Source organism: Rhinoderma darwinii, chromosome 4 (assembly GCF_050947455.1).
Source record: "Rhinoderma darwinii isolate aRhiDar2 chromosome 4, aRhiDar2.hap1, whole genome shotgun sequence".
Taxonomy (NCBI): Eukaryota; Metazoa; Chordata; class Amphibia; order Anura; family Rhinodermatidae; genus Rhinoderma; species Rhinoderma darwinii.
The window spans coordinates 43,030,445-43,047,944 of NC_134690.1; the positions used below are offsets into that span (position 1 = coordinate 43,030,445).

A 17,500-nucleotide genomic window follows, 5' to 3' on the forward strand; every position below is an offset into this window, starting at 1 on the left:
GGTCAGGAGGACTGCACTGTACAGAGCTGACTCTCCTGTCATTGATATTTTAGTTTTCCCTGAGATTTATATTTCTTTGTATAAAGTTTACACAAAGAAAGTGAAAATCTGAGATACAATGTATATATATTGTTTCCAGAATAGCTGAGCACTATAACCAGGGAGTTGGGGCTCATGATAGATGTTCCCCCTGAAGTTGATGGGCTCAGTTTTCAGGGGAGATTTATCTTGGCAGAGCTGGTTCTATGTCAGTGCTCAAGGGACCTGATCTCCATTATTGTTCTCAACCCCATTGTAGCGGAAAATCCTTTAAGAAAACTTATGTACAGTGGAGAGGAGATGATAGAATCCAGGATTATATTCTACTGGGGAAAATAATTATATGATACAATATTTGTATGTATTTCTATGTGTATGTATTGATTTATTATTCTATATACACAATCATTATTAGTACATGAATAATTTAATAATTCTGACCATGTTTGACTGCAGACTCCTATTGCAAGTATCACAGGAAAATATCATTAACTAATAAAATTACACAACAGAAGATGAAGGATTAATCCAAATGTAAAAAGACTGATAAATATTTATAGGATTTTGATAGATCTGTTTCTATTACTGGTTTGAGGCATAGTCACACCTTTAGACAATTGTTACATCTATGGACACATCGAACTATTATATCATATGATGTTTGTGGCCCCATGATATCAGTAAAACATTGTGCCAAATGACAAAAGTCAGCTCTGCTACATCTGTTTTAAATGATACATACATCTATAGATAGTTTTGAGATAGAACATTATGGTATATAAAAATAAATCTTATCTATCTATCTATCTATCTATCTATCTATCTATCTATCTATCTATCTATCTATCTATCTATCTATCTATCTATCTATCTATCTATCTATCTATCTATCTATCTATCTATCTATCTATCTCTATCTACCTTTAAGGCCAAATTTATTTTAAAGAGATTACTTTTGATTGGAATGGAAATGACTTGAATATGCATAGGTTAATACTAATATACACCACTGTATTTACTATACAATTATTTAAATACCCGGTAATGAACCCGCCGGGGTGATCATTATTTGCATTCACCCATCGATCTCTCCTTGTTGCCTGTGATGTTTTTGGCCCTTGTTATCCTCATATACATGAAGTTATTAAGAAAACGTTTCGGCTGAGTTATTCGTCCACTGTGATATGTAGCTTTACTTGCCGTCTTGTTGAAAACCACATAACAAACTCAGCCCTGCTACATATATGTATGTTTAACGCAATCAATATAATGGCACAGATTAAATTAATATATCTTGTCTGTTTGAGAAATTATCTGCAATTCAAGGAGAGAACATGGTTTAGGATATTAGTGTGTAAAAGGGAACATAAGCGCTCTGCAAAACAAGTAACTGCGGATGCACATGTAGGAAATCTGCACTAGAATGTGTGTAAAAATGTCTTATAATGTTCCTTAATTTATTGCTTTATAATTCTTAGTTATTGTTGCATTATAGTTAATTAATTAATCGAACTACTCAGAGATAGATAGATAGATAGATAGATAGATAGATAGATAGATAGATAGATAGATAGATAGATAGATAGATAGATAGATAGATAGATAGATAGATAGATAGGAGATCTAATTTTCAGATGGTTAGGAATTTATTATGTAATATGAATGTTAAAATTATTCGATAGAGAATTCTCCATAAATCTTGGAGCAGCCGACAAACCTTCATTTCTTTATTTCTTCTTCTTCTAGATAACGTCAGCTCGATCTATTAACAACTGCGATCCCTACAGTTCAACGATCACTGGATCAATAGGTAAGAGAAACTGAACAACCTGCAATAACATGAACACCCAGGAATCTGAAGTTTCAATATAATGTCAGGTGTATTGTGCTGAGCTGCACCTGCTGCAAGTCATTGTAATAAGAAAAAAAAAATACTTAGAATTTATGGGTAAAGTTATGTATCTGGTAGTGCCAGCAGCCCCAGCAAAAGATGTACTGGAATATTGTATGTGCATGCCAGTCATAATGTCTTTTACATGACATTGTATTATGCCACCACCTCAGTATACCTATGTTACTTTGCAGTATACATAAATCTAACTCTGTAGAATCTATCTATCATCTATCTATCTATCTATCTATCTATCTATCTATCTATCTATCTATCTATCTATCTATCTATCTATCTATCTATCTATCTATCTATCTATCTATCTATCTATCTATCTATCTATCTATCTATCTATCTATCTATCTATCTATCTATCTATCTATCTATCTATCTATCTAATCTATTTATCTAATCTAGTTTATAGAATAGCGAAGACCTTAGAAAGATTGTCACTAGCTATGTTCCTACTACAAACTTCACTTCCAGTGCACACATTTCTTAACTTATATTTTTCTTTAGTTTCTCTTTATCTCCTGCTGCTGATTTAGTATTAACATATTCTGCAGCGCTGTACAAAGCTCACTCACATCAGTCACAATTTTATTTCAAACACATATATAATCCAATAACATGATTCTATGCCACAGTCTCATCATATGTATGTTTGTAATATTTCAAGGACTATAAGCCTCATAGTCTAAAGACTTGCAGTAGAATATTAGATTTGGAAATGATCCCAAAATATATAAATAAATAAATAAATAAATAAATACAAATTGATTACTTTACATAATGTAGACATGGATAAACCTTTATTTGTATGCTAGTACAGTACTACAAGGACCAGCAGTTTTGGTGACATATTCCCTATGATTGTACAGTACTATTACATTTCTTACAGTGTAGTAGCTGGAGGGGAGGGGGCTGGTGGGCATCTGCCACAACACAGGGGCAGATGCCCCTCTGCCTTACTCAGGGTATTTAGATACAGGGCTAGGGAAGCAAACTGAATCTGAATGAAAGCCTAGCTCTGGAAGAAGTAAAATTCCTGGATTAAATTGAATCCAATTACATTTTTCTAATATCTTTTAATCCCATTAGTTAAAGAACCTATAGCATTTTTGTATTATTGACTTACTTTCTTATTTGATATTCATGTATATTTTTATTTCTCTAGTGTTTGTATTATTAACTAATTCTGTTTATTGTCCACAGTCTTCTACCAGCCCATCCGCTGGGAAATCACATTAATTTGGAGGTTACCATAATGGCGAGCAAGACTCTACCAGCTCCAGTGCCCATCCATCCATCTCTGCAGTTGACCAACTACTCCTTCCTTCAAGCCTTCAATGGTCTTCCAGTGCCTGCTGACCACATCCCCAACCTGTATGGTTTCAGCGCCCTGCATGCAGTTCATCTTCACCAGTGGACATTGGGATACCCAACATTACACCTACCCAGATCTTCCTTCTCCAAAGTACCAGGAGCTTCCAGCTTGATAGACACAAGGTTTCAGATCCCAGGCTTCCCCCTTTTTCCTCATGTGATCCACCCCAAACATGATTCTACAGGTTTTACCACTAAAACCAAACCGAGATTTGACTTTGCCAACTTAGCTGTTGCTGCAACACAAGAAGACCCTTATAAGCTTGGTCAACTGGATGGGCAAGGTTCTCCAAGTATGGGTGCTCTCCTAGATGTCACCAAGCTTGCTCCTGAGAAGAAACCCACGCGTGGGAGACTACCATCTAAAACCAAAAAAGAATTTGTGTGTAAATTTTGTGGGAGACATTTTACCAAGTCCTATAATCTATTGATCCACGAAAGAACCCACACAGACGAAAGACCCTACACTTGTGACATTTGCCATAAGGCGTTTAGAAGACAAGACCATCTGAGAGACCACAGGTAAGAATTCAATTACATTTCGAGTTATTACAAACATATGTATATAACTATAAATATGTGATATATTAGTTATTACTTAGGTGTGAGATAAATACCATAGCAATGGTCTGCAGTGCTTTCAAATTCCATACATCTTTCACACATACAGAGATGTCTAAAAACAACTTAAGATATGCTAAAGACACACAGGCTTCATATTTCATGAGTAATAACCCCAAGATATACAAGTCATATTGTTCTATCTCTGCTATTCTTAATATAGACCAAATGTTTGGAGCCCAATACTGTCCAACGGTTTGGAAGATACAGCAAATCCCAGCATGTCCAGCTATACTTCAAACTCAAATATGTCATGTTGGAATATGTAGTACCAGAACATCTCAAGATGTATATCATATAACATACAAAGTCGTGAGGAGTTGTAGACACAGGTTTCTCTTACAGTCAAGAGGGGGTTGTACTCTCAGATGTCCCTATAAACTCACTACCATAAGATGTTGTATCAGACTGCGTCAAAACATTCAGTCCTCATTAGTTTGTAGTTTCAGGTCCTTCTTGACCACACATAGCCCTCACAGGTTGTCGCAGGGGCTCTTAAAGAGGCTCTGTCACCAGATTTCGCAACCCCTATCTCCTATTGCAGCAGATCGGCGATGCAATGTAGATAAGAGTAACGTTTTATTTTTTTAAAAACGAGCATTTTTGGCCAAGTTATGACCATTTTTATATATATGCAAATGAGGCTTTCTAAAGTACAACTGGGCGTGTTTAAAGTTATGTACAAGTGGGCGTGTATTGTGTGTGTACATCTGGGCGTTTTTACTTCTTTTACTAGCTGGGCGTTGTGACTAGGAGTGTATGATGCTGACGAATCAGCATCATCCACTTCTCTTCGTTACCACCCAGCTTCTGGCAGTGCACAGACACACAGCGTGTTCTCCAGAGATCACGCTGTGACGTCACTTCCTGCCCCAGGTCCTGCATCCTACACGGACGAGCGAGGAGGACACATCGGCACCAGAGGCTACAGTTGATTCTGCAGCAGCATCAGCGTTTGCAGGTAAGTAGCTACATCGACTTACCTGCAAACGCCGATGCTGCTGCAGAATCAAATGTAGCCTCTGGTGCCGATGTGTCCTCGCTCGTCCGACACGATGCAGGACCTGGGGCATAAAGTGACGTCACAGCGTGATCTCTCTTGTACATAACTTTAAACACGCCCAGTTGTACTTTAGAAAGCCTAATTTGCATAAATATAAAAATGGTCATAACTTGGCCAAAAATGCTCGTTTTTAAAAAAAAAAACAAAAACGTTACTCTTATCTACATTGCAGCGCCGATCTGCTGCAATAGGAGATAGGGGTTGCAAAATCTGGTGACAGAGCCTCTTTAAGTTCTGGAAATAGGTCCCAAACATGTACAGTCCTCATATGTGGTAGCCTCAAGGTCAACCAGAATTTGCTCAAAGCTCATGGGATGCTCCCCAGGCCCCCGATAATACGGTGTAGTCCTTTTTGGTTGTAGTCATAGAGCCTACACAAGGTGGAGTTAGGGGGTTGGTGGCCCTAGGGTGAGATCTTATGGCCACCAAAACATTCTCAGTCCTCAGAAGATCTAGTCATAAGACCCACTTGGTCAACATGTTCTTTACAGATCCTGGGTTTTAGTCTCATGGTTTCCCAAAATATACACATTTCTCCTGGTTTGTAGTCTTAGGGCCTACCAAAAACATAAGAAGCCCCCATAAATCTGGTGTAAATGATCAACCAAAAACAAATGAATTCAATCTTTTATATTCCAGGTACATCCACTCTAAAGAGAAACCATTCAAGTGTCAGGAGTGTGGCAAAGGATTTTGTCAGTCAAGGACTTTGGCCGTACACAAAACTCTTCATACACAAGTTAAAGAACTTAAACCTTCAAAAATTAAGTGTTGAACCCTCTATGCCTAAAGACTACTCTAAATATATATATTAAAAACTATTTAACTCTTACTATGTCAACGTGTACATAAGACAGAACACTTCTCTGTTACAAGGAACTTTTTGGAAAAGACCTTTTGGATGAGACTTGCTTTTCTCGGAATTAAATCCAAAGAAGAAAGTGACGTGGTGGCACTGGCAGACTCTGTGCCAAGAGGGGGTGCTAACATCATACTTTTTCAACGGAGGCCCCTTCTCATCTTGAGACGCTGCTGCTCATACACACGGCAGTACTGACTGGGAGGATTATACAATAAATATTCCACGTAACAGAGATATTTTATTTATGGACTCTGCATCCATATTTGCAACGTCTGTACATCTGTTTTTCACACTTTGTTGTGATATGTTGATCTTGAAGGAGTCTCTCAGACAGTCAGTAATTGCATTGTCACTATCACCCCCCCCTCCCATTTGTTTATTGTTAATTCTATTTTCTGGTGAAAAAGTGAAAGTTGTTGATTTTTTAACACAAAGAGAAAAAAGTACCGAATGTTTTTGGCTCACTGTGTGTAATAAATGCTTTGCTTCAGTCTGCATGCTGGAATGGAGTGGGGCCTCTTACATTTTCTTTTCTTACAACTTGTAACAAATCTCAAATTATTGTCTTTGTGTAAACAGATAACATTCCAGTTTTATTTAATATTTTGCATTTTCTTTTGTATTTTATTTCAATTTTTTGAATAATTATTTTTGCATTTTTTTTTGTCGCAATAGCTCTCTGGTCGTTTTGGCACTTTATGCTGATATACAAATTACCACTTGTCACTGGATTTGTACAATAAAAAAGAAATATTCAAATGGTTCTGTCTGAATCACAGTTAATAGTCACATTGGGGGAGGGGGGTTAAATTTTACTAAGCTAAATGCGAAAGAATTCTGGCTCAACAAAAACATTGTGCCGGAATTATTATCTGTTTTAGACACTTTTAACGCCTCACTAGATAGTTTTGGAAATTGTCAAAAAGGGGCGTGGCTTTGTGAAAATGGGCGTGGCTTAAATGTTCCCAAATTCCACAAAAATCTTGGCGTAAAATAAGCCAACCAAGTGATGGAGTAAGGAAGAGTGTCTAAAATGTCTAGCAAGGTGCGCCAAATCTATCATACAGAGTGCACCACAGCCTGGTCTACTCTAAGCTAATTTTAAGACAGTAATAATAAATCTGCCCCATTGGGGTTAATTTTTTAAATAATGTAAATCTGTGATAGAAACGTCACAAATGTTGGCGCACGCCATATTTGCATTAAAACTTGCAACGTTTCACTATCACTACTTTTTAAAACTGGGTGTGGTTAGACAAGAGAAGGCAGGGCCATCGTTGGTCTAAGACCATGTTCAGACCTTGCAGAATTTTTCCCCCGCAAATGTTGGTGCAGATTCGAAGCAATTACGCAACGAATCTGCACCGACATTTGCATATTTGACAGGTAATTCAGACGTTGCAGAAAACACAGCGAACTTGCCACAGATTTCAGTTTTTGCATTGCAAAGGCTGAAATCCGCAGTGAAATTCCGCTTCTCCGCAATGTAATGAGCATGCTGCGGAGGGAAAAATCTGCACCACAGCCTAAATTCCACGCAGTTATTTTCCGCAACATCTGAGCTAAGTTTCCTAAAAATGTTTAGAAACAAATGTAAAAAACGGCTGCTGCAGAATTCCACTGCGGACTGTCAATTCAACAGCAATTCTGCCACGTCTGAATGTGCCCTAACAGATTTACAATAATTAATGCCAGAAATTCTGCACCTGCTCATAGCAGGTGTCGATTTCAATTTCTGGTGCACGGACAGCCAAAGATGAGTCAAATTTATTGAGAGGCGCACACCTTTTAATAAATATGGCATATTTTAGTCTAACAAAGTCTGGCTAAAGACTGTATGAAACGCAAGTCTAAGTAATTCTGCCCCATTGTGTTGACTTTTAGTAATGGTAATGCGGAGATTTATCAATATTGTCGTAGGATAAAAATAGAGCACACGCTAGACAATTTATACATAATTCCCTTTCTTTCACCACTTCATGGCTGTCGATTTTACACCAAAAATGCACGTCTTTACAAAAATTTGATGCATTTTACAACTTCTCTTAGCCTCGCCATTTTTCTAGACAATTTTAATACACGAAAATTACGAATTCTGGTGCATTTTGCTTGGCTAGGCCAGTTTCATACACAGCATTTGACACGTTTTTGGGAGACATTTCTCCCAGTGTTTTTTCATGTGTTTTTTTTGGTCCAAACCACTACAGCCAAGTATTAGTTTAAAATCTATAGTAAAATATGAGACTTTCTACATACAAAGTATTTTGTTTTTTGGTCTTTTTGTAGTGTTTTAAGGGCATGACCACACGTGGCGGATTTCCTCCGCAACTGTCCGCATCAATGCCGCACAGAATCTGCGTTGCAGATTCTGCTGCGGATCTGCACAAAATGTGCAGTACATTGATGCGGACTAGCTGCTGCGGACTGCGGGAAAAGTGCTTCCCTTCTCCCTATCAGTGCAGGATAGAGAGAAGGGACAGCACTTTCCCTAGTGAAAGTAAACGATTTTCATACTTACCGGCCGTTGTCTTGGTGACGCGTCCCTCTTTCGGCATCCAGCCCGACCTCCCTGGATGACGCGCCAGTCCATGTGACCGCTGCAGCCTGTGCTTGGCCTGTGATTGGCTGCAGCCGTCACTTACACTGAAACGTCATCCTGGGAGGCCGGACTGGAGACAGACGCAGGGAGTTCTCGGTAAGTATGAACTTATATGTTTTTTTACAGATACATGTATATTGAGATCGGTAGTCACTGTCCCGGGTGCAGAAACAGTTACTGCCGATCGCTTAACTCTTTCAGCACCCTGGACAGTGACTATTTACAGACGTCTCCTAGCAACGCTCCCGTCATTACGGGAGCCCCATTGACTTCCTCAGTCTGGCTGTAGACCTAGAAATACATAGGTCCAGCCAGAATGAAGAAATGTCATGGTAGTAAAACCAATACGCTCCGCAGCACACATAAGATCTGCGGACTTCATTGCGGAATTTTGACTCTCCATTGAAGTCAATGGAGAAATTCCGCCATGAGTCCGCCACTGCTCCGCAACAGACAGAGCATGCTGCGGACACCAAATTCCGCTCCGCAGCCTATGCTCCGCAGCGGAATTTTACGCCTCGTCTAAACGAACACTGCTAAATTAAAGTGTAAGTCAATGGACAAACGGCACCGCTGCGGATTAACGCTGCGGAGTGTCCGCAGCGGAATTTAAGTGAAATTCCGCCACGTGTGAACCCAGCCTTAGGGTCATTGCATTTTTATAAATACGCAGCATGCTCTAGACATTTGTTGGTGTTTTTCTCCATATGCTTCTGTATAGAATTTCAAAAACTTCCATAGGAATGCATTAAATTAAAGGGTTATTCCCATCTCAGACATTTATGGCATATCCACTGAAGCTCGGTTGTTTCCGTAACTCCCATAGAACACAATGGAGAGAGTCACGCAAATGCGTGGCCACCTCTCCCTTTAAGGCCCTTTTACAATAGCCGGTGCAGCGAGCGCCGATCATTGTTGATTGGCGCTCGCTTGCCCCTGTCACACGGAGCTATGTATGGGGACGAGTAGTCATTACTCCGATCCCATACATTATTATCATGTCGGCATTGCGTCTCCCTGTTTACATAGGAGATGTGCTGCCGACAATGATAATATTTAACTTTTTTAAAACGATACGACCAGCAGAAGATCGAGCTCATTTGCTCGTTCATCTGCTGATCGTTCCCCTGCCTACAGCGTTATATTAATGCTCGTCTGCCCGATAATCGTCCTGTATAAAATCCCCTTTAGTCTCCGCTGGAATTGGCGGCTAAGCCGGACGGGGGTTGAGTAATCCCCATTCTAGATATAGGTTCCGGGTCTCAGAGCTGGGACATGCATCTCTCAGATACTTATGGCATATCTTATGGAATATCCTGTGGGGAGCATCAAAATAGTCATAGGGCTACACAGTAACATTTGGTCGTGCAAGAGTCAAGAGGAAACTGTGGAATTACTGCAACCTCAATTCTTCTCTATGCAAACGTCACTAAACATCGCCATGATCGTATTTTTTGCGTTCACCCACAACCTTGATTCCTACAGTGATGCAAAAAAGTTCCTTTTTCATGCAACATTGGTCACTTCATCCAATGCAAGTGAATGGGGACTAAGGAAGTTGCACAACTCTTGCGCAACTTTTCACATTAACGGAAAGAAACGTTTTCGGCTTTAAGTCCTGCCCCCAGCGGAAATCATAGTCTCAGGGCCACCATCAGAGCAGTACAGATGGTAGTGCAGTCAAGGGTCCAAGCTAATGTGTCCAAAAAAGTGGCCCTAACTAGCCTTTGGCTACCACCCACTTTCTCCAAGTCACTGAGTAGGCACCATTTAATAGGCAATAATATGCAAACATGAAGCATGTCAAATTCACAAGCCCCAGCAAATCTTCTGTCCACCTCTCTAGGGACCAACTAAATATATAGTATGGGCCTGAAAGGATGCACGAAGACCATACTATTCCCTTTTATTTTTCTACAAAGGGGCTTTAAAAGAGGAATAACATAATTTTAAAGGTGTATTTACATGAGTAGTTTTTTGGCTGTGTTTTTTGCTGTAGTTTTTGGCCACAATTGTCATAAATGCGGCAAAATCATGCAATTTTTGCCAAAAAATAACTCATGTACATACATCCTTAGGGGAGATTCACACGAACGTTGCGTTTTTGCGCGCGCAAACAACGCAGCGTTTTGCGAGCGCAAAAACCATTTGACAGCTGCGTGTGTCATGCGTGTCTGATGCGCGGCTGCGTGATTTTCGCGCAGCCGGCATCATAGAGATGAGGCTTGTCAACGCCCGTCACTGTCCAAGGTGCTGAAAGAGCTAAATCTTTCAGCACCCTCGACAGTGAATGCCGAACACAACAGCGAAAAACCTGTAAAAAAAAAAGATAAAGTTCCTACTTACCGAGAACTTCCCGGCCGTTGCCTTGGTGACGCGTCCTTGGTGACGCGTCCTTGGTGACGCGCCTCTCTTGACATCGGGCCCCACCTCCCTGGATGACGCAGCAGTCCAAGTGACCGCTGCAGCCTGTGATTGGCTGCAGCCTGTGCTTGGCCTGTGATTGGCTGGAGCTGTCACTTGAACTGAAGTGTCATCCCTGGAGGTCGGACTGCAGGAAGGAGACAGGAGTAATCGGTAAGTTAGAACTTCGGTTTTTTTTTTACAGGTTAATGTATTTTGGGATCGCTAGTCACTGTCCATGGTGCTGAAACAGTTTAACTCTTTCAGCACCATGGACAGTGACTATCTCCTGACGTCGCGTACCGATAATTTTTTTGCCGGGATCGGCCAAAACGAGTTTGGCCGAACCCGGTGAAGTTCGGTACGCTTGTCCGGCTTCGCTCATCGCAAAGACACTCCGTTTGGATGTTCGGAAACAGAAAAGCACGTGGTGCTTTTCGGTTTTCATTCATCCTTTTCACTGCTGTTGCGCGAATCACGCTCGTCCCACGGAAGTGCTTCCGTGTGGTGCGCGTGATTTTCACGCACCCATTGACTTCAATGGGTGCGTGATGCGCGAAATACGCAGAGTTATTGAACCTGTCGCGCTTTTTGCGCAGCAGACAAACGCTGCGCAAAAAGCACGGACTGTCTGTACTGCCCCATAGACTTGTATTGGTCCATGCGTGCCGCGTGAAAACCACGCGGCCCGCACGGACCGAATACACGCTCGTGTGAATCCCCCCTTATACTGCATTTGAATGTTATTATTACCCCCAACAAAACCTCAGATGCCCATCTAATGCACATTATGGGGTGCAAGGTGGGGTATAAACAATGTGGGGCACAGTTAAGAAGTCCCCGACCATTTGTCTGTATGGGCCTCAGATAATTGATCAGATATTTTCACACCAACCTAATGTAGCAGAGGGTCAAGTGGCTGTTCAAGAGTTTAAGAAATTACAATTGATGCAGGAACTGTTATATAGTAAAAAAAAAAAGAACTATACTGACATGTTAAAGAGGCTCTGTCACCAGTTTATAAGTGCCCCATCTCCTGCCTAATCTGATAGTATTGTAGAATAACAACAGTTTTTTTTTGTTTGTTTTTTTAAACGTTTATTATTGACAAAGTTCTGATCATTTTTCGTTTTATGCAAATTAGTTCTTAATGCCCAAGTGGGCGTTTTTTTACTTTTCAACAAGTGGGCGTCAGTGAGATCACGCTGTGATGTGACTTCCTCCCGCAGGTCCTTCACCGGAGCCGTGAAAGACTAAACAGACATCGCAGATTCAGATAAACGTCCTGGCACTGCTGGAGGCGATGTCTGTTGACTCTCCCGTTGCTCCGGTGAAGGACCTGCGGGAGAAAGTTCCGTCACAGCGTGATCTCGCGAGATCACGCTGTGCTGTGAAACAAGCTGGACTTGAATGGAGAGAAGTGTATGACGCTGATTGGTCAAGGGTAAAAAAAAGTCCAGTTGGGCATTTAGAACAAATTAGCATAAAACTACGAATAATCATAACTTGGTCAAAAATAAACGTTTTAAAACAAAACAAAACAAAACAAAACTGTTGTTATCTACATTAAAGCCCCTATTAGATTAGGTAGGGGATAGGGCAGTTATAAACTGGTGACAGAACCTCTTTGAATCCCCTGTGGCTCCAGCGCTGATGCTCCAGTGATCCCCGTCGGTTTTTGTACACCTTCCTAGAGCGATGACGTGCCGTACATTCCCATGACCGCTGCAGCCAATCACTGGTATCAGCGGTCATGTACACGCTAGCTTCACCGCTAAGGCCAGTGATTGACTGGTGCGGTCATGGGAATAAGCGGCATGTAATCGCTACAGGAAAATAAACAAAGACCGTCAGGGTTTACCGATGCATCGGTGCTGGAGCAGCGGGGGATGGGATAGGCGATTATAGATTGTTTTTCGATTTCAGAACATTTCCTGCTGCCTATTTAGATTCTTCAACTCTCGCAAAAACCCGTTAATAGCCGCACTCAGGAAAGAGATAAGTAGATCAGTGCAGAATCCACAAGCTTGTTTTCAGGGAGGACACGTCTGAGTGAACTGACCCGGTCCTGACACAAGGAAGCAGCAGATTTTACTTTACCAGGTTATATCAGATTCCCAAAAGTGTGAAAATCAAATTAAATAAACACTGACAAAAGGTTCGTCTTCACAAAGTGAATGGGGAAAGTGCAGGAAACAGACTGGAAGCTCCATAGTGGCAGTGCTACAGATGTGGACGTTTATCAGCTGAAATTGATGTGGATTGGACGTTCTTTGTCGCAGCTGTCTCACGTCAGACGTGTTTATTCACCCCAAAAGAAGCTTTGAAATAAATGAGTCAATAGCACTTTTGACCTGACATGGACAGTAAAATATGTAGAATACTACACAGCTTGATCCCAGTTCCTGGCAAATATGTGGAATTACAATTTTAAGCATGTAGCGCCAATTGGAGGCTGCCAGGACATGAAGAACCACAAAGTCTTCAGGACGTCTGAGCATGTTAAGACCAGTAGTTCATTTCCCCCTGTAAAGCTACACGACGTCTGAGCATTCTGGGACTAGTAGTTCATTTCCCCCTGTAGAGCTACAGGACGTCTGAGCATTCTGGGACTAGTAGTTCATTTCCCCCTGTAGAGCTACAGGACGTCTCAGCATTCTGGGACTAGTAGTTCAAGCCTGCACTGAAAAGCTACAGGACCACTGAGCATGTGGGATCATTAGTTCAAGTACCCCTGAAAAGTAACAGGACCGCTGAGCATGTTGGGACTAGTAGTGCAATTTTCCCTAAAAAGCTACAGGACGACTAAGCATGCTGGGACTAGTAGTTCAAGTACCCCTGAAAAGTTACAGGACATGTGGGCATAGAGAAACTCATAAAAGTTGCATACGAAAAATTGCTGCTAGGGCAAGAGGTTAATAGATGGCGTGCAACATTAGTTAAATTTGTCGTAATCCGAACCATCCATAGAACCCTGGATGTTTCATCTATAATACAGACCCTAAATGCTGTCGTAATTACAGTCCTAAAGTCAAAGATATGAAAAAGTGAATTCATAATGACGTCTTTTAGTCACTTAGGCCCCTTTCCCGTATATATCAGGCGATCCTGCGTAGTTTTACGTCGGCGTGGTAAAGAAACACCGTAGGGAAACTGATGCCAGAACTGATCCCATGCTCCTCTATTGGGTTGTTTATGGAATTAGTTTACACCGAATGGCTACGTTCGTATGACAGAAGAACGTTGCATGCAGACACTTGTCGGACGCAACTGATATATGTGAACCCGCCCTTAACCGTATCACAAAGTTATAATGTGAGTGCGTTGGGACCGTTTTATCAGAAATTGGGTCAGGAGGTCCAGAAATGATACAGGTGAATGCACCATATTTATTCCATAGCAGAGACAGTTTATGAAGCTGCGTGACATGGGCGTGGCCGGGTAGAAGAAGCTGCGCAACATATTAATCTGTCTGACAAGTGGAGACAATGTATGGCAGGTCAGAGCCGGTGTAGAGCTTCTGGCTGTCCCATAAAAGTATCATATGAGAGACATTTATCATGAGTCGTGAGACATTTTAAATACTTATGACACAAATGTCCCTCTGACAGTAATTAACAGCATCAAAGCCATCCTAGTCACATTGTTGAGATGGGTTCTGTATTATCTATCTATCTATCTATCTATCTATCTATCTATCTATCTATCTATCTATCTATCTATCTATCTATCTATCTATCTATCTATCTATCTATCTATCTATCTATCTATCCATCCATCCATCCATCCATCCATCCATCCATCCATCCATCCATCCATCCATCCATCCATCCATCCATCCATCCATCCATCCATCCATCCATCTATCTATCTATCTATCTATCTATCTATCTATCTATCTATCTATCTATCTATCTATCTATCTATCTATCTATCTATCTATCTATCTATCTATCTCATATCTATCTAAGGCCGGCCTTAGGATAGATGGCGCCTCGTGCAAAATTTTCTTTCGGTGCCCCATATAGTATAATAATAATAATATGTAATAATATAATATATTATAACCGCTTTAAGGACAAAGTATTTTGTCCTCTAAGTGTGCCCACACAGTATAATGCCCCCTAAGTGCCACACACAGTATAATGCCCCCTAAGTGCCACACACAGTATAATGCCCCCTGTAGTGTCTCTACACAATATAATGTCCCTTTAGTGCCTCCCACAGTATAATGTCCCTCCTCCCCAGGGCGCCACACACAGCCCCCCTTGTATATAGTATACAAGTAGTATCTGCGTCCTACGGATACTATTGAATGTAGCATCGCCACCAGTGTAGGAGCCATAGCGGAACCACCAGGCATGTGGGGGCCCATCCCTGTGATGCTGCTAGCAGCCGCTATGGCTGCTGCAGTGATAGTTACGTCGAGAGCAGAGAAGGAGCGCCAGGGTGGAAAGGCAGCTGCAGGGCCCGGGTGCTTCAGAAACACAAGCAGGGGAAGGGAGCCAGCGCAGATATGTGATAACTTAGATTTTGGAAATACCCCCTTTAAGTGTTTGGATGTCCCCATGGACATTAGAGGGGTGGTCGCTGATTAAGTTATAGTGCTTTCACCATTTTACTCCTTCCCCCCTTCCCCCACAGCCAGTTTTTATTTTTTCCTCCTCTCCTTCCAGGAGTCATAACTGTTTTCTTTTTCCTTCGACATAGCCATATGAAAGCTTTAATTTTGCAGGACGAGTTGCAGTTTTTAACAGCACCTTGTATTTTACTATATAATGTACTGAAAATGTTTTTTTTTTTACTGTGGGCTAGAAACGAAAAAAATCAGCAATTCCTCCATTGTTTTTTAGGTTTTGTTTTTATGATCCCCGCACTGTAAAAATTAACTTTCTTTTGCGTGAAAATACGATTACGGAAATACCAAATTTATAAAGTTGTTTTTTTTACTACTTTTACTAAATCAAAACAACTTGTTTTATGTTGTCGTATTCTTTCTTATTTTTTAGTTGATGGAGCGGTGTAAGGGCTTGTTTTTTTTTGCAGGGCAAGTTGTCGTTTGATACCATTTTGGGGTAAATATTACTTTTTGATCACTTTTTATTATTTTGTTTTAAATATTTTTTTGTATAGTCTTAAAAAGTTTCTTAAACTTATTTGTACATTTTTTTTTTAGTCCCACTAGGGAACTTGAACATGGGATCGTTAGATCACTTGCACAATAGACTGCAATACTATGTTTTATAGTGTATTGTGCATTTTTCCTATGGCAGGGCTTAATAGGAGGACCAAGATGGCAGACCTGGGGCCCTTCATTTGGCCACCTTCTGCCAAGACAAACAATCGGGACCCCCTGATCGTGTCGCAGGATGGCTGATGGCTTGACAGAGGACCCCTTCTCTATATAACCGTTTAGATACTGCCGTGGCCATCGACCATAACATCTAAACAGTTAAACGTCCTGGATCGGAGTTACTTCCGATCCTGCTAGTTAAAGCAGGTTGTAATATACTCATGAGCTCATGGGTCTGCTCCTTCCCCCCCCCCTCCCGCGTATGACGTTCATATAAAAAGGCTAAAAATGATATGAAATGTCTGGTGACTTGAGGAGAGGGTTATGTCAAGGTGTCCTTTCCCTTTATTTCACCCCTCCCCCACCCGTCTGCTTCTAAGTGTTTATTTGTCCACTAAGAATATATGTAAATAATTAAAAGAAAACAAGGGACGTCTAATGCGGCTGCACTTAAATTGTGAGCTCAGTAAACAACTTTTTCTGGATGAAGAGTCCTCCTTATCTCCCCCATAAATAAAGGAGAGTCTCCCATTCAGGTCCTGGCAGCAATTCATCAGCATTGTACAGCATGACAATTGCTTATCTGCAGGGATTAGACTTTATTACAGGTTTCATGGGGACTGTCTATCCTGGGCCTGGACTCCACATACCCTTGATGTAGCAGAGGTTACATAATTGACCCTCCCAATATACAACTACCCCCACCCTCCCCCCAGTATCATGACAAGGGGGGATCCTTCTGGTAATGGGCTGTGATCATCACATAACTGTGCAGAGGAGTCCAAAGGACAATGAACAAATAATTAACACTAATTGTGGATTCAGAGCAGAGTTGTGATACAGACACTGGAAGAAGACGCGGATCCGACCTCATTATTTTCTAGGAGGATGTAGTGTTATTGTGTCATGTAAATGATATGTATAGACGTGGGGCTGTTCTTGTATCCTCCAAAGAACGTGGCGTTAGATAGAAAGTGCATCCTGAAGCCAATACATGTGCGCAAACGTCAGTGTAAGTAGCTTCTATCTATCTATCTATCTATCTATCTATCTATCTATCTATCTATCTATCTATCTATCTATCTATCTATCTATCTATCTATCTATCTATCATCTATCTATCTATCTATCTATCTATCTATCTATCTATCTATCTATCTATCTATCTATCTATCTATCTATCTATCTATCTATCTATCTATCATCTATCTATCTATCTATCTATCTATCTATCTATCTATCTATCTATCTATCTATCTATCTATCTATCTATCTATCTATCTATCTATCTATCTATCTATCTATCTATCTATCTATCTATCTATCTATCATCTATCTATCTA

At 40.8% G+C, this 17,500-nt stretch overlaps 1 protein-coding gene across 1 annotated transcript in view; it reads left to right on the top strand.

Moving 5' to 3' along the window:
• The window catches only part of OSR1 (odd-skipped related transcription factor 1), an 8,342-nt gene extending 1,799 nt beyond the window's left edge, over positions 1 to 6,543 (top strand). Inside the window, exons 2-4 of the mRNA XM_075863869.1 lie at positions 1,786 to 1,849; positions 3,146 to 3,838; positions 5,640 to 6,543. Coding sequence (XP_075719984.1) covers positions 3,198 to 3,838; positions 5,640 to 5,775 — 777 coding nt within the window. The 5' untranslated portion in view covers positions 1,786 to 1,849; positions 3,146 to 3,197 and the 3' untranslated portion in view covers positions 5,776 to 6,543. The remainder of the gene's footprint in view (positions 1 to 1,785; positions 1,850 to 3,145; positions 3,839 to 5,639) is intronic.
• Positions 6,544 to 17,500: the final 10,957 nt, after the last annotated feature.